At 59.9% G+C, this 14,630-nt stretch overlaps 1 protein-coding gene across 1 annotated transcript in view; it reads left to right on the forward strand.

The window, feature by feature from the left end:
- CLUH (clustered mitochondria (cluA/CLU1) homolog) overlaps positions 1-14,314 on the forward strand; it is a 17,726-nt gene extending 3,412 nt beyond the window's left edge. The window contains exons 2-26 of the mRNA XM_010861309.1: positions 710-912; positions 1,865-2,036; positions 3,004-3,147; positions 3,353-3,477; positions 3,559-3,713; positions 3,797-3,922; positions 4,190-4,337; positions 4,501-4,593; positions 5,708-6,402; positions 7,079-7,302; positions 7,402-7,503; positions 7,636-7,736; positions 8,514-8,666; positions 8,772-8,834; positions 8,913-9,157; positions 9,287-9,371; positions 9,491-9,644; positions 9,747-9,886; positions 10,693-10,773; positions 10,852-10,977; positions 11,060-11,181; positions 11,464-11,557; positions 11,638-11,772; positions 11,849-11,922; positions 12,822-14,314. Of these exons, the coding sequence (XP_010859611.1) occupies positions 710-912; positions 1,865-2,036; positions 3,004-3,147; positions 3,353-3,477; positions 3,559-3,713; positions 3,797-3,922; positions 4,190-4,337; positions 4,501-4,593; positions 5,708-6,402; positions 7,079-7,302; positions 7,402-7,503; positions 7,636-7,736; positions 8,514-8,666; positions 8,772-8,834; positions 8,913-9,157; positions 9,287-9,371; positions 9,491-9,644; positions 9,747-9,886; positions 10,693-10,773; positions 10,852-10,977; positions 11,060-11,181; positions 11,464-11,557; positions 11,638-11,772; positions 11,849-11,922; positions 12,822-13,008 (3,947 nt within the window). The 3' untranslated portion in view covers positions 13,009-14,314. The remainder of the gene's footprint in view (positions 1-709; positions 913-1,864; positions 2,037-3,003; positions 3,148-3,352; positions 3,478-3,558; positions 3,714-3,796; positions 3,923-4,189; positions 4,338-4,500; positions 4,594-5,707; positions 6,403-7,078; positions 7,303-7,401; positions 7,504-7,635; positions 7,737-8,513; positions 8,667-8,771; positions 8,835-8,912; positions 9,158-9,286; positions 9,372-9,490; positions 9,645-9,746; positions 9,887-10,692; positions 10,774-10,851; positions 10,978-11,059; positions 11,182-11,463; positions 11,558-11,637; positions 11,773-11,848; positions 11,923-12,821) is intronic.
- The last annotated feature ends 316 nt before the right edge of the window (positions 14,315-14,630 follow it).

Here is a 14,630-nt window from a genome sequence, read left to right on the forward strand (position 1 = left end):
AGGGAAGTCCCTGCAATGTTATATTAATTTCAGGTGTACAGCAAGTGGTATTCTTGAAATAGGGAAAATGGCCTGCAGTCGTCCTGCAATTAGGTCGGGGTGTGGTGAGGGGCATTTGAAGAGCAGGGGCTGGTTTGTGGAAGATGGTAAATTCCACTCTGACAAGATGAGTCTGGCAAGGCCTTGGGGATGGCCACATGTTGAAAACCTGGATCGAAGCCTGGATGGGTCACATGAGCTGTGAGGTGGGAGGGCATTTAGAATCACAGATAAGGGTAAGATGGAAATGAGGAGTGGCTGGGACCCGGAACACCCACAGCTGGACTGCGGGAGAAGTCGAGCTGGAAAGGAAGGAACCAGAGTGTCCATCAGGGAAGAGGGGGAAGTGAATGTGGGGAGTGTTGTTGAAGCCACTTGCATTGGCGACTCTGGGAGAGTTGTCTGGGGGGCCTAATCACATGGATGCCAGACGGGGGTCCTGAGGAGAGATGGGAAACAAGTTCCTGGGGTATGGAGGGTGCAGGCAGGAGCCTGCAGGTGGCCAGAGTGGGGCTGCCGAAGGAGTTGTGTGCTTGGGGTAGGTGGGCCTGGCACAGGGCCAGGTCTGGGGAGGACAGGCAGACACCATTCTGTAGGGCGCTGCCCACCCTGGCTGGAGGCAGACCTCACCAGTAAGGCCCATCTGACTCAGCCCCCTTGTCCCCTGCAGAGCTGCCTTCAGTCATGCTGTTGAATGGGGACTGCCCAGAGAGCCTGAAGAAGGAAGAAGGGCCTGCTGAACCACCCCGGGAAAACGGGCTCGACGAGACTGAGCCGGGAGAGGAGACCACCGGACAGGAAGTCATTGTCATTCAGGACACAGGCTTTTCAGTGAAGATCCTGGCTCCTGGGATTGAGCCCTTCTCCCTCCAGGTAAGATAGCGGAGGGGTGCTGGGGGCCGGGGCCTGTGAGGCGGGATGAGGATGGGGTCGCAGGCAGGAAACAGGGTCCTCTGCCTTCCAAGGTCACTCACGTAGTGGACGTGGGAGTCCAGGTTCAAACTGTTGCCACATTGCTAGGGGCCAGATCCCAGCTGGGACTGCCAGCCCTGTCTAGGGAGGAGTACAGTAGTGGCTGGCTAGTACTGGGGGCCCAGGCTCCCCAGCCTCGGCTATGTCAACTCTCTGGCTGGAGTTTGACTGTCTGCTTGAGAGAAGAGGGGTTTCCCTGGTGGTTCAGGGTTAAGTCTGCCTGCAATCCAAGAGACCCTGGTTTGATCCCCTGGAGAAGAGAATGGCTATCCACTCCAGTATTCTTGCCTGGAGAATTCCATGGACGGAGGAGCCTGGTGGGCTGCAGTCCATGGGGTTGCAAAGAGTCAGACACAACTGAGCAACGAACACTTTTATTTTGGGAGGAGAGAGGTATTGGTTGTCTCCAAGTGCAGAGCCTCCCCAGAGGTCTTGCAAACGGACTCATTGGGGAACCAGATGAGGCTTCTTGCATCTTCTGGACCCACAGGCTTGAGCCCCAGGCCACACCTTCCTGAAAGGGGAAGTCATAGGGAGGAGGCAAGATGGCCGTTTTCTTTTCCTTGTTCTTACACCTTTGCTGTGTTCAGAGTCTGCAGGAATAGTTGAAGCCTGTGGGTTAGGAGGCCAGGCTCTGTCTTGCACATGTATACACACCCTGCACACACATGCACGCACACACACACACACAGGTGCAGGTGGGCACAGTACTTATGGGCAGGGCCTGGACTTTAAAATACAAGCCACAAAGGGGGAAACGGTATTTGAAGCATTGATTTTAGGGACCCAGGTGTTTGGGGCTGGGGAAACCGGTATGTTTTCACCAGGGTGGCGGTGGCCTTCTCCCTGGCAGGTCTCCCCCCAGGAGATGGTGCAGGAGATCCACCAGGTGCTCATGGACCGTGAAGACACCTGTCACCGCACCTGCTTCTCGTTGCACCTGGATGGCAACATGCTGGACCACTTCTCAGAGCTGCGCAGTGTGGAGGGGCTGCAGGAAGGCTCAGTGCTACGCGTGGTGGAAGGTTTGTCTGGAAGTCGAGCAGCTCCCCAAGGTGGGGGCGGGACACGAGGAGGCGGGGCCAGGTGGCACTCTCCCCACCCCGCCCCTCCCGCTGGCATCTTGGTATGTCTGTGTCACGGATGAGCATGTAGAGGCTTGGGGCGGTGTTGGACTTGTGGCAACAGGACAGCAGCACAGGTCTGCTTCTCTGGTCCTCTCCGGCACACCCTCCAACTTCAGGGTTAAATATCAGAGTCATGATTTTAAAAAAACAGTAGCAAGCAAGTGCTTGAAATCAGCCTATACAAATTTTATAGTGATAAAAGTTCAGCCTCTTAAGAAAACTGAAGTTTCACGGCTCGTGAAAGTCAGGCCCCTTGTGAAGCAATCAGCTGGCATGATGAGGCTGGTCTGTTTGTTAAAAAAGGAAAGATCCCGTAAACTTGGGTCACCTGGGGAGAGTGGCACAGAGGTTCCAGGCATGTCACCCAAAGAACGAATGTGGGGGGAAAAGTAACTCGGCTGTGCCCAGACTTATCCAATTACGGGTCCTCCCACCTGCCTCTGAAGAGCCCTCATTATGATTTCCTGAAATGTGAGTTGGGGAGCAAGGTTGAGTCCTGTAAATCCTCTGGCTGCCCTGGGGGAGGGCTGACCCGGGAGAACTGGACTGAGCATGTGGGGACAACCTAGCCACTGTGACACTTGTGGACAGAGAATTAGGGGGCTTCTGTGGGCTGCCACAGCCTGTGTGCACTTCCTGAGGTACTTCTTGTGCCCTTTGGCAGAAGGTTCTTTGCAAACAAGGATCCCTGCTGATAGGCAGATATGTGTGTGGAAAGCAGATTTCCAGCCTAGGTGTTCATAAGGGAATCTGCAAGTAAAAGCCTAAAATTGAAAATCAGTGCTACCCCTGCTTGTGCTCAGGCTGACTCTCTCCTGGGGAGGCTGTTGCCCTGGTAACATCCTGCCCCTCCCCCTTCCGACAGAACCATACACAGTGCGAGAGGCCCGCATCCACGTGCGCCACGTTCGAGACCTGCTCAAGAGCCTAGACCCCTCCGATGCCTTCAATGGGGTTGACTGCAACTCCTTGTCCTTCCTGAGCGTCTTTACCGATGGCGACCTGGGAGGTGCGGGAGGCGTTGGGGCTGGCGGTTGGGCAGAGGGGCTGGGAGCAAGTTGAACTGGGGCTGGTGAAGGGGGCTGGGCCTTCCCTCAGCCTTCCTACTGGAGGGAAGCGGGGCCGGAGGCACCCAGGCCAGGGCCACTTGAGCTGGGGAGTGCGTTGGACCCCCTGGGGCGTCGTGTGCTGACCACCAGCCTCGGGTCCCTCAGACAGCGGGAAGCGGAAGAAGGGCTTGGAGATGGACCCCATCGACTGCACACCGCCCGAGTATATTCTTCCTGGGAGCCGGGAGCGGCCGTTGTGTCCTCTGCAGCCCCAGAACCGGGACTGGAAGGTGGGCGCTGGTCTCTGGGGATGGGGGCAGGGGACCACCCACCAGGAAGCATGGCATGCTCACGCTCAGCCCTTGCCACAGCCCCTGCAGTGCCTGAAGGTGCTCACCATGAGCGGCTGGAACCCGCCACCCGGGAACCGCAGGATGCACGGGGACCTCATGTACCTGTTCGTGATCACAGCTGAGGACCGGCAAGTCAGCATCACGGCCTCCACCCGCGGATTTTACCTGAACCAGTGAGTCCCTGTACAAGCCTGTGGGGAGCCCGCGGGCAGCCGCCTGGGGGGCACCCGGCACAGTGATCACTCTCTCTCTGCAGGTCCACAGCGTACCACTTCAACCCCAAGCCTGCCAGCCCCCGCTTCCTCAGCCATTCCCTGGTGGAGCTGCTCAACCAGATCAGCCCAACCTTCAAAAAAAACTTTGCCGCCTTGCAGAAGAAAAGGTAGCGCCTCGGCCTGTTGGCCCCTCATCTCCCAGGGTGGGTGACCTGGACGGCCTGGAATCTAGCACTTCTGCCCTAAGAAGCTGGACACGCAGCACCCAGAGCCTCCCGCCCGAGGCAGCAGACCTGGGACAGGTGGCTGTGGGCCCTTGCTGGACTCTTCCAGGGACAGAGCCTTAGTGGGGAGACAGTGGGGCCTTGAAGAAGGGGCCCAGGGCAGAGCTCTGAGCTCATTGGGCCATCCCATCTCCCCTCTGCTCGATGCAGGGTCCAGCGCCACCCCTTCGAGAGGATCGCCACCCCATTCCAGGTGTACAGCTGGACAGCCCCCCAGGCGGAGCACGCCATGGACTGCGTGCGGGCGGAGGATGCCTATACCTCCCGGCTGGGCTACGAGGAGCACATTCCTGGACAGGTGCCTGTGGCCATCCCCGGCTCCTCTCTCCCTTCCCCTGCGGGGCCCAGGCTGCGTTCTCGGTGCCTGTAGGGCTGCACAGGGTGGCAGGGGGGTGGGACTGCCCCGAGCAGGTGGTGGGGGCTCAGGCTGAGCTGGCCTATCCCTCCTGGTCTCTGTGTAGACCCGGGACTGGAATGAGGAGCTGCAGACTACACGGGAGCTGCCTCGGAAGAATCTGCCTGAGCGACTGCTGCGAGAAAGAGCCATATTCAAGGTGCCCGTGGCCCCTTAGGCCTGACCAGCAGCCTCAGGCCTGCTAGCCACTTCCCTACTGGTTTTCTGTGGATAAGAGGGAAGCTGGACAAGGGCTTCTGTGGATAAGGGCCTTTGGGGACCTTCCAGGCCATTCTGCCACTTTCTGCCTCCCAGCAGACAACCCCAGCCCCTTTTTCTGGCCTTTCTGAGATTTAGAGTCTGGGGGTGGGGGTTGGGGGCAGGGAGCCACCTCCAGGATGGGCTGAGTGATGCCCACGCCCATTTCCCTCCCAACGCAGCCGTATGGGGATCTGGGCACACGTGTCCTCCTGTGATGTCCTCAGTGCTTTTGCTGACAGAGATGAGGAAAAAGCAGTGCTTTCAGTGGAAAAAAAGCTTTAAAATCTCCCATAATTTTACTAGAGATGATAATGGTAAAGAAATATAAATGTCCTGGGTGCTCACTTTGCCAGGAGCTGGACCAGGTGCCGTGTAGGCTTGTAGTCTCCTGGGCACCTTATAAAGGGCGATGGCGTTTTTTTGGCTGCACTGCTAGGCATATGGGATCTGAGTTCTCCGACCAGGAATGGAACCCATGCCCCCTGCAGTGGAAGCGTGGACTCTTCAGGGAAGGCCCCTGAAGGTCGATACTTTTATGTCATCTATAGACATGAAGACAGATCTGAGAGGTGATCCAGCAGAGATCACCTGGCATATAGTTGGTGGATCCCAGACCCACCCAAGTCCTCCTGCCCCCTGTAATCACTGAGTTCTGCTGTCTATCCGAGTATTTGATAAAAGTGAAAGTTGCTCAGTCATGCCCAGCTCTTTGTGACCCCATGGACTATACAGCCCATGAAATTCTCCAGGTCAGGATACTGGAGTGGGTAGCTGTTTCCTTCTCCAGGGGATCTTCCCAACCGAGGGATCGAACCCAGGTCTCCTGCATTGCAGGTGGATTCTTTACCAGCTGAGCCACCAGGGAAGCCCATAAGTGTTACATTTTTTCTGAACTGGGGTTTCTGGTGCTTTTCCAAGTGTGCGAAACCTTCGTCCTGCTCACCTCCGCCAGCCGCAGGTGAGCTTGGCCAGGTGAGATGTAGCTCCCTCACCCTCTGACCTCCGGCCCCGAGGTGCACGGTGACTCCCCCGCAGCAGCCACTCGGGGCGCCATGGCGGTCATCGACGGCAACGTGATGGCCATCAACCCCAGCGAGGAGACCAAGATGCAGATGTTCATCTGGAACAACATCTTCTTCAGCCTGGGCTTCGACGTTCGCGACCACTACAAGGACTTCGGCGGGGACGTGGCAGCCTATGTGGCACCCACCAACGACCTGAACGGCGTGCGCACGTACAATGCGGTGGATGTGGAGGGGCTGTACACGTTGGGCACGGTGGTGGTGGATTACCGAGGCTACCGTGTCACGGCCCAGTCCATCATCCCCGGCATCCTGGAGCGGGACCAGGAGCAGAGCGTCATCTACGGCTCCATTGACTTCGGCAAGACGGTGGTGTCGCACCCGCGGTACCTGGAGCTGCTGGAGCGCACGAGCCGGCCCCTCAAGATCCTGAGGCACCGGGTACTCAATGACCGGGACGAGGAGGTGGAGCTCTGCTCCTCCGTGGAGTGCAAGGGCATCATCGGCAACGATGGGCGCCACTACATCCTGGACCTGCTGCGCACCTTCCCCCCTGACCTCAACTTCCTGCCCGTGCCCGGCGAGACGCTGCCCGAGGAGTGCACCCGTGCTGGCTTCCCCCGCGCACACCGCCACAAGCTGTGCTGTCTGCGCCAGGAGCTGGTGGACGCCTTCGTGGAGCACAGGTGGGGCTCAGGCCTGCGGCTGCAGCCTCAGGCAGGGAGGGCGGTGCTGGCGTCTGACCCCAGACGGGGGATGCTTTGGGAAGTGAAGAAGAACGAGCTCTGGGCCCATCACTGTGGCATCCAGCTCCCCCACACAGGCAGACGCCCAAGAGCTTCATGTAGATGAGAAAAAGCGAGACCGGTGGCTTTCTACTGAAGTGATGCTGTTTCCTCAAGAAGCGTGTGGACATCTGCTTAGGCATTTTTGAACCTCCCAGTGCCATGGCCCTTGGGTGGGGGGATACAGGTGGGGTCCCTGCTGCTGGCGGTCAGTGCTTAGGAGTCAGCCCATTAAATGTCCCGTGCCAGGAATAATTCTCCCTCTCAAAACGCCAGAGGGGTCCCTGGTGCTCTCAGGAGCCCTGACACCCAGCTGTCTTCCTGTCTAGGAAGATCCCCATTTTTGCTGTGACCTGCCACCACCTGGTAGAATGGCTGGGCTGGCACATGTACACACGCATGGACATTGCTCCCTGGACAGGACAGGACATCCCAGGCCCCAACATCCTTAAGCCCAGCAGGGCAGGAGCTGGGGCCTGGCTCAGGTCCCCCCACGGCCAGCAGGAAGCTGCCGGACCGGTGACCTCCTAGACGCTCCTCTCCCATCCCCTGCTCCACCCCACCCACTGTGCCCCAGGTACCTGCTCTTCATGAAGCTGGCTGCCCTACAGCTGATGCAGCAGAAGGCCAGCAAGATGGAGAGCCCCACGTCCCTGGAGAACGGCGACGGCCTGTCCTCGGAGTCCAAGCCTGACGCTCCCCCAGCGCCCGAGGCGGGAGGCGAGGAGGAGGGCAGCAGTGCTAGCGGCCTGGCCACGGTGAAGGAGCTGGCAGAGACCGTTGCCTCGGACGACGGGACAGGTGGGGCTGCTGGGGGAGCCCCCGCCAGGGGAGGCTCGGGCTGGCACCCAACCCGTGGGGAGGTGGGGCAGCTCCTGACAGGCCGTGTATTCACAGCAGACCCTCGGGGTCGGGAGGTGATCCGCAACGCGTGCAAGGCAGTGGGTTCCATCAGCAGCACGGCCTTCGACGTCCGCTTCAACCCTGACATCTTCTCGCCAGGTGAGTGGTCCTCGGGGGCCCCAGTGCTGGGGGCCTGCTTGCCTACCTAAGTTCTGCTGTCTGTCTGTCTGTGTGTCTGGTGCCCGCCTCTTTTGCCAGCTCACACCTCCTTGCTCTCCCTCCTGCCCGCAGGAGTGCGCTTCCCCGAGTCCTGCCAGGAGGAGGTTCGGGACCAGAAGCAGCTGCTGAAAGATGCCGCTGCCTTCCTGCTCTCCTGCCAGATACCTGGCTTGGTGAGGGCGGGATGGGGCAGGGGGTGGCACGAAGGAGGGGCAGCGGGGGTTACAGGCTCTGTGGCCTCATTCGCCTCTGGGAACTCGTGGAGCCTTTGCAGGAGTGACCTAAGCCTCCTGACCTGCGAGGCAGATGGGGAGTTCTCATTCCCAGAATAGTGTCACTGACACAAAGGGGCCAAGGCAGGCATCAGTTGTGCCCTGGGTGCCCTCCCTTGGGGGCTGGCAGCGGGGTTATGGTCCTCCAAAGCCCCTGTATGAGGGGATGGCAGACAGAGGGCGTGGGGGCATCTTTACCCACCCCCACCCTCCAAGAAGCTTTGTACGGAGTCCCCGTGTGTGTACAGAGGGCCTGCTCCCTGCTGAGGCGGCCCTGAGCTCCGGTGTTGTGCTTGTTCCCCAATCTTTGAGGTGAGCCTGCCATGCCCGCTGCTCCAGGGCCCGAGAGGCAAGGCTCAGTCTCAGAGTGAAGCCGTGGCTCTGCTCCTTCCTGTGCCATCACAGGGGAGCCTTGCTGCCCTCCATTGCTGTTTCCCTGCCGGTGGGCCCAGCAGTCCCAGGGTGACGGTGGGCTGTGCAGAAGGCCGGGGATGAGAGCTCACATCCTTACTGCTCACATCCTTTCTCTCCTTTCCTCTTCCTGACTGGGAGCAGGGGGTCTTAGTCCCTTCCTTCCTCAGGGCCCCAGAATAGTGGGAGCCCCCATTGGCAAGACCTGGGGCAGGAGGAGGCAGAGGGCCTGGGCTGGGGGGGGGCCTGACCTTCTGCAGCCCGCAGGTGAAGGACTTCACAGACCACGCGGTGCTGCCCATGGACGGGGCTACACTGGCCGAGGTGATGCGCCAGCGTGGCATCAACATGCGCTACCTGGGCAAGGTGCTGGACCTGGTGATGCGGAGCCCGGCCCGTGACCAGCTGGACCACATTTACGTGAGTGGTGCCCGGGGTGGCTGAGAGATGGAGGGGGGGTGAGGGGCTGGGCTGGAGGCCTGGAGCCCAACCCAGACACCCCCCTTTTTCTCTGAACCCGTGCAGAAAATTGGCATTGGAGAGCTCATAACCCGCTCTGCCAAGCACATCTTCAAGACGTACCTACAGGTACTGCCGCTCCCTTCAGCCTGGCTCAGGGAGGTGTTGGGGGAGCCCGGGTGGTGACCGGTCCCACCTCCCTTGCAGGGGGTCGAGCTCTCCGGGCTCTCGGCTGCCATCAGCCACTTCCTGAACTGCTTCCTGAGCTCCTACCCCAACCCCGTGGCCCACCTGCCCGCTGACGAGCTCATCTCCAAGAAGAGGAACAGGAGGAGGCGAAACCGGCCCCCAGGGGCAGCAGATAACACAGCCTGGGCCGTCATGACCCCCCAGGAACTTTGGAAGAACATCTGCCAGGAGGCCAAGAACTACTTTGACTTCAGCCTCGAGTGGTGCGTGAGCGGCTCTGGGAGACCACTTGCTTGGGGAAGTGGGAGAGGGGGCCCCCATGCCTAGGGGCTCGGGTGGAGGGGGGCGGATGGGTGCTGGGCTGCTCAGGCCCACCCTCCGCTCCTCCCCAGTGAGACGGTGGACCAGGCCGTGGAGACCTATGGGCTGCAGAAGATCACGCTGCTGCGGGAGATCTCCTTGAAAACCGGCATCCAGGTGGGCCGGGTTCGGAGCGTCCTGAAGGGTCCCCGGGGCCTTGGGTGAAGCTGGTGGGGTGGTGCTGGCCACGTGAGCCTGGGCTGAGGCTCCCTGTGGGTGTCGGGCGGGGCCCCCAGATCCTGCTGAAGGAGTACAGCTTCGACAGCCGCCATAAACCTGCCTTCACGGAGGAGGACGTGCTCAACATCTTCCCCGTGGTCAAGCACGTCAACCCCAAGGCCTCGGACGCCTTCCACTTCTTTCAGAGCGGGCAGGCCAAAGTACAGCAGGGTGCGTGCCAGGTGCGGCCGGCGGGGGGGTGGGGGCGGTGGAGAGGGACCCCCAGCCCAAACCCAGGCCAGCCCTGACCTTCTGCCCACCGGTGCCCTGCAGGCTTCCTAAAGGAGGGCTGTGAGCTCATCAACGAGGCCCTGAACCTGTTTAACAACGTGTACGGGGCCATGCACGTGGAGATCTGTGCCTGCCTGCGCCTGCTTGCCCGCCTCCACTACATCATGGGCGACTACGCCGAGGTGGGCTTGTGCACCTTCTGGGGGTGGTCAGTGGGGCCCTGGGTTGTGTTCTCACCCCACTGGCCCAGCAGGATGGGGGGGTCCAGGCAGGCAGAACTGGAGCCCTGTCATCCCAGAGATATTGCTTACCTCCAGGCCTCCCCAGGAGGAGCAGGTGGAAACCCTGGGATGTGCTTGCTCTGCCTATACATCCTTCCCCCGCCCCCCGTTTCCCTTTGCCCCAACAGCTGTGTCCTGGGGAGAGCTGCGGTGCCCGTGGACACAGTGGGAGTGATGCCAGGGCCTTCCTTCCCTTCACAGGGACAAGCAAGGGGCACGTTCTCAGTCAGTACCTTGTAAGCGCTCTGGAAGCTGCTCAGGGACTGTGCTGTTGGCTGTACTGTCCTGGGGCCTAGTGGTGTTCACTTGCCGTGTTAGCCCCCGGGTTTGAGGCTGCCTCCGATGAGGGCACACTGCAGGTGCTCCACTTGGCTCCAGCCATAGGACTCCTTTTTTTTTCACCTGTATATGCCTCCTTGTCGTAGTATGAATATTTTATTTTTAGTACAACTTTAGATTTGTGCATATGTTTGCATAGACTAAGACAGTCTTTTAAAATGTGAAGCAGCCTCGGGGTGGGGTGTAGACTTCCCTGGTCACAGCAGCTGGATTTTGACCACTTCTTTCCTCCTTGGTGCAAAGTAAAAATAGAAATTGCAGCCAGAGATGAAGAGGCCTGAGCTGCCTGGAGGCTCATGGGCAAGACAGACAGACAGACGGGGTGTGGGGCGGTGCCACCTGGGGATGACAGCCCCCACCTCTCCCAGGCCCTCAGTAACCAGCAGAAGGCCGTGCTAATGAGCGAGCGAGTGATGGGCATCGAGCACCCCAACACCATCCAGGAATACGTGAGTAGCCGCCGGGGCGGGGCTGGCGCGGGGGCGGAGCCGGCGGCCGACCTGACCTGACCTGCCCTGCCCCTGCAGATGCACCTGGCGCTGTACTGCTTTGCCAGTAGCCAGCTGTCCACCGCCCTGAGCCTGCTGTACCGCGCCCGCTACCTCACATTGCTCGTGTTCGGGGAGGACCACCCTGAGATGGCGCTGCTGGACGTGAGTGCTGGGGAGGGGCAGCGGGACTAGCCTCCATCCCAGGGGAGTGGGAGCTGACCAGGGCCCTCCCGACTGCCCCCAGAACAACATCGGGCTGGTGCTGCACGGAGTGATGGAGTATGACCTATCGCTGCGCTTCCTGGAGAATGCGCTGGCCGTCAGCACCAAGTACCACGGGCCCAAGTCCCTCAAGGTGGCCCTCAGGTGAGGCTGTGCTGGGTCAGGGGGCAGGGAGACCCCGGGCCACAGGGTCCCAGGAAGCACTTGAATTGAGGGCGGGCATGGGATCGAGCACTCTGCCCTCCATCTGACTCCTGAGGAAATTTCTCTCACCTTCCATGTCTTCTCTGAGTCCTGGATTTGGCGTCTTACCCCTAGAGAGATCCCGGAGTGGGATCTAGAGTACCCCGCACACACCCCCATTAGTGCCCACCGGCCCGTTCACGCCCTCCCTCGCCCCCCACCCCGCGCCCTGCCTCCCTACAGCCACCACCTGGTCGCCCGGGTCTATGAGAGCAAAGCCGAGTTCCGCTCCGCCCTGCAGCACGAGAAGGAAGGCTACACCATCTACAAGACGCAGGTAGGCCAGGGCAGGGCGCAGGGCGGGGTCAAGGGCGGGGCTGAGGGCGGCCCTCATCTCTCCCCGCTCGCCCCCTGCAGCTCGGCGAGGACCACGAGAAGACCAAGGAGAGCTCCGAGTACCTCAAGTGCCTGACCCAGCAAGCCGTGGCCCTGCAGCGCACCATGAACGAGATCTACCGCAACGGCTCCAGCGCCAACATCCCGCCCCTCAAGGTGGGTCTCCGAGCGGGGCTGGGTGGGCATCCCCCCCTCCCCGGCCTCGGCCACTCATGCTCCCCGCGCCCCTCAGTTCACAGCTCCCAGCATGGCCAGCGTCTTGGAGCAGCTGAACGTCATCAATGGCATCCTCTTCATTCCTCTCAGGTGAGGCCCCACTTGGACGTTGGCCTTTACTTTCTTGGTTTATTAACTACGGGATTGAGGTGGCTCGGACTGAGAAGTACAGCCCTTAGTGACTCCTTCCAGAAATACTTTGCATTATGGCACAAACACAGATCTGTCATCTTTTTTCCCCCTTAAGGCACAAAATTGTACCAAACCAGGCACGTATTTTTCTCCTGCGTTTAATCGATCTTGGCGATCATTTCATGTCAGTATGTAAAGAGCTAATGGTAAAGAACCCACCTGCCAATGCAGGAGACTTTTAAAGAAATGCTGGTTCAATCCCTGGGTTGGGAAGATCTCCTGGAGAAGGGCATGGAAACCCACTCCAGTATTCTTACCTGGAGAATCCCATGGACAGAGGAACCTGGGTGGCTACAGTCCATAGGTTTGCAGAGTTGGCCATAACTGAAGCTACCTAGCAGGCATGTAAAGAGCAGCTTCATTCTTTCTCTGAGCTCCTGCTCTGTCAGTGTAGGGACGAGCCTTAGCGCTGGGCCCTGGGGGTCTCTCTGAGCTCTTAGACAAGCAACAACAACCCTGCCCTCGAAAGCCCCTTATCCCATGTCCCTCTCGCCTGTGTGGGGCCCGGGTTTGGTCTGGTCAGCCTTAGGGCATTTACAGCGGACCTGCTCCACATTGCACCTGTGTTCTGGGTGTGATCGGCGATAGGAGCGGCCAGAGTGCACAGGGTTTAGGCTGGGTGTGAAGGCTGGATGGGAACCAGGCCTTCACTGGAGGCTGGCAGGTATGTGGAGTTCTTACTTGCACTGCAGAAAGTGCAGAGCCTGATCTTGTCCCAAGTTGAAGCAAAGCCAGGAAGGTGACGGAGGGCCCAGGCCCACCCTGATGCCCACTCTCCGCCCCATCCTTCTACTCAGCCAAAAAGACTTGGAGAATCTGAAAGCTGAGGTGGCACGGCGGCAGCAGCTCCAGGAGGCCAGCAGGAACAGGGATAAGGCTGAGGAGCCCATGGCCACTGAGCCGGAGCCCGTGGGGGCCTCAGAGGATGCGGCCACCCAGCCCCCGGCTGCCAAGGACCCTTCCTCCCCGAGCTTGCAGGGGTAGAAGGGGAGAGACAGACGGACAGTCGGTCAGCTGCCCCCGGTGATCCAGACTCCAGGAGAAGGTGGCACGCCCTGCACATCAGGAGAGGAATCAAGTCCCTCTTCCTCCACGTTTCCAACCCCATCCCCACCCCCAGCATCCTCCTGGGACCCGGGCCTGCCTGAACCCTGAGATGTTCTTGCACTGGTTCAATGAATACACGCTGCAGAGGCCTCATGGAAGACATGCGAATGGAGTGTGTGGGCATCCCCCAGTTCCCGGCTGGGGGACAGGTGCCTCTGTGGGTCCCCATCCTCGAGCAGGTGTGTGCGAGTACGTCCGTGCCTGCGAGTGCCCTGATCCGTCCTTCCTGACTTGTACATAGCCCCGAGCCGGTCCCCAGTGAGTGACGCGCGGATGGGATTTCTCAGGTCATTTGTATGTGTGACATTACGGCTGCTGCTTCTGCTGCCACTGCCCCTGGGTCCGACGTGGCTGAAAGTCCAGTTCTGAAGCCAAAAAGAGTGGCACTTTCCTGTGTCCTGGGATTGAGCGGGCGGCCTGAGCTCTGCGGCAGGGCTGGAGGACTGGGGAGCACTTTCGCTTCGTGGCAGGGTGAGGGCCGCAGCAGCTTTACTGATCATGGTTGGAGCCTGGCCTGGCTGTGCTGGGGCTGGGGAAAGGGGTGGCCAGGGGCAGTTCCCCAGACACCCGTGTGCCCAGCCCCGCTTGTCGGCCCTCGGGCCCAGCAGGAGATGCTGCCTCCCGCTCCCTGCACCCCAGCTGGGGCTAACCTTGGGGTCTAGTCTGAATGTATCCTCCTTGTTGAACCTCAGCTGCCTAACGCACAGGGGGGGGTGGGGTGGGGGGCTAGGGGAACTAGGGCTGAATCATGGATCCTGGGGGAAGAGATACAAACACAGGAGTGATTACTTGGTGGTGGAGCCTAGCTCCCTACCTGACCTCGGCCACACTGGCACCTTCGACAGAGAGGAGCCCTGGGGGTGGCAGGGAGGGGCCTGCAGAAGGCTGTGGCCCCCACAGGTCCCAGCTCCCCCTCTGCTGCTGGCCTCTGCTGCTTCTCGGTGGGTGGGGAGAGACAGCCGTCCTTCTGAACTGGAGGGAGCTGTCCCCGTGTTGGGGCCTCTGCCTGGTGGCTTGGCGGGGAGCTGCTTATGGGTATGGTCTGTCCGAACACCTTGTTTCAAAGGGAGTGGGTGGGAGCTAGCAAGCGAGGCATCCCCACGGCTGATCAAGAACTTTTTCTTGTTTTTAAACCATCACGTCTTCATTTCACATTGGAATAAAGTGAGTTTTTGAAACCTGCTGTCCCAGCCTCTCCTGTGTGTTCTGTACAGTCTTATTCGATGGTGAGGATTGTTGCCAGAAGCAGTACCTAGTAAAAAGAGTTGACAGCTCTTTAGGTCAAATTCAGGGTTATCCTTATAACGTCACTTCAGTGGGAGGAAGGGGGTGGACAGAGCCGCAGGTGCCCAGCTGGGGTTTACCAGTCTGCTGGTGACTAGACCTATGGCAAGGGCACACGGATGAACATCAGAAAGGAAACAGAGACTGTCTCCTCTAAAGAACTCTGTGTGGTGCTGGCTGGGGTGAGGGGTGTTTCCAGGTGAGGACCCAGGCCC

The sequence above is a fragment of the Bison bison genome, unplaced genomic scaffold (assembly GCF_000754665.1).
Source record: "Bison bison bison isolate TAMUID 2011002044 unplaced genomic scaffold, Bison_UMD1.0 scf7180017864472, whole genome shotgun sequence".
Lineage (NCBI taxonomy): Eukaryota > Metazoa > Chordata > Mammalia > Artiodactyla > Bovidae > Bison > Bison bison.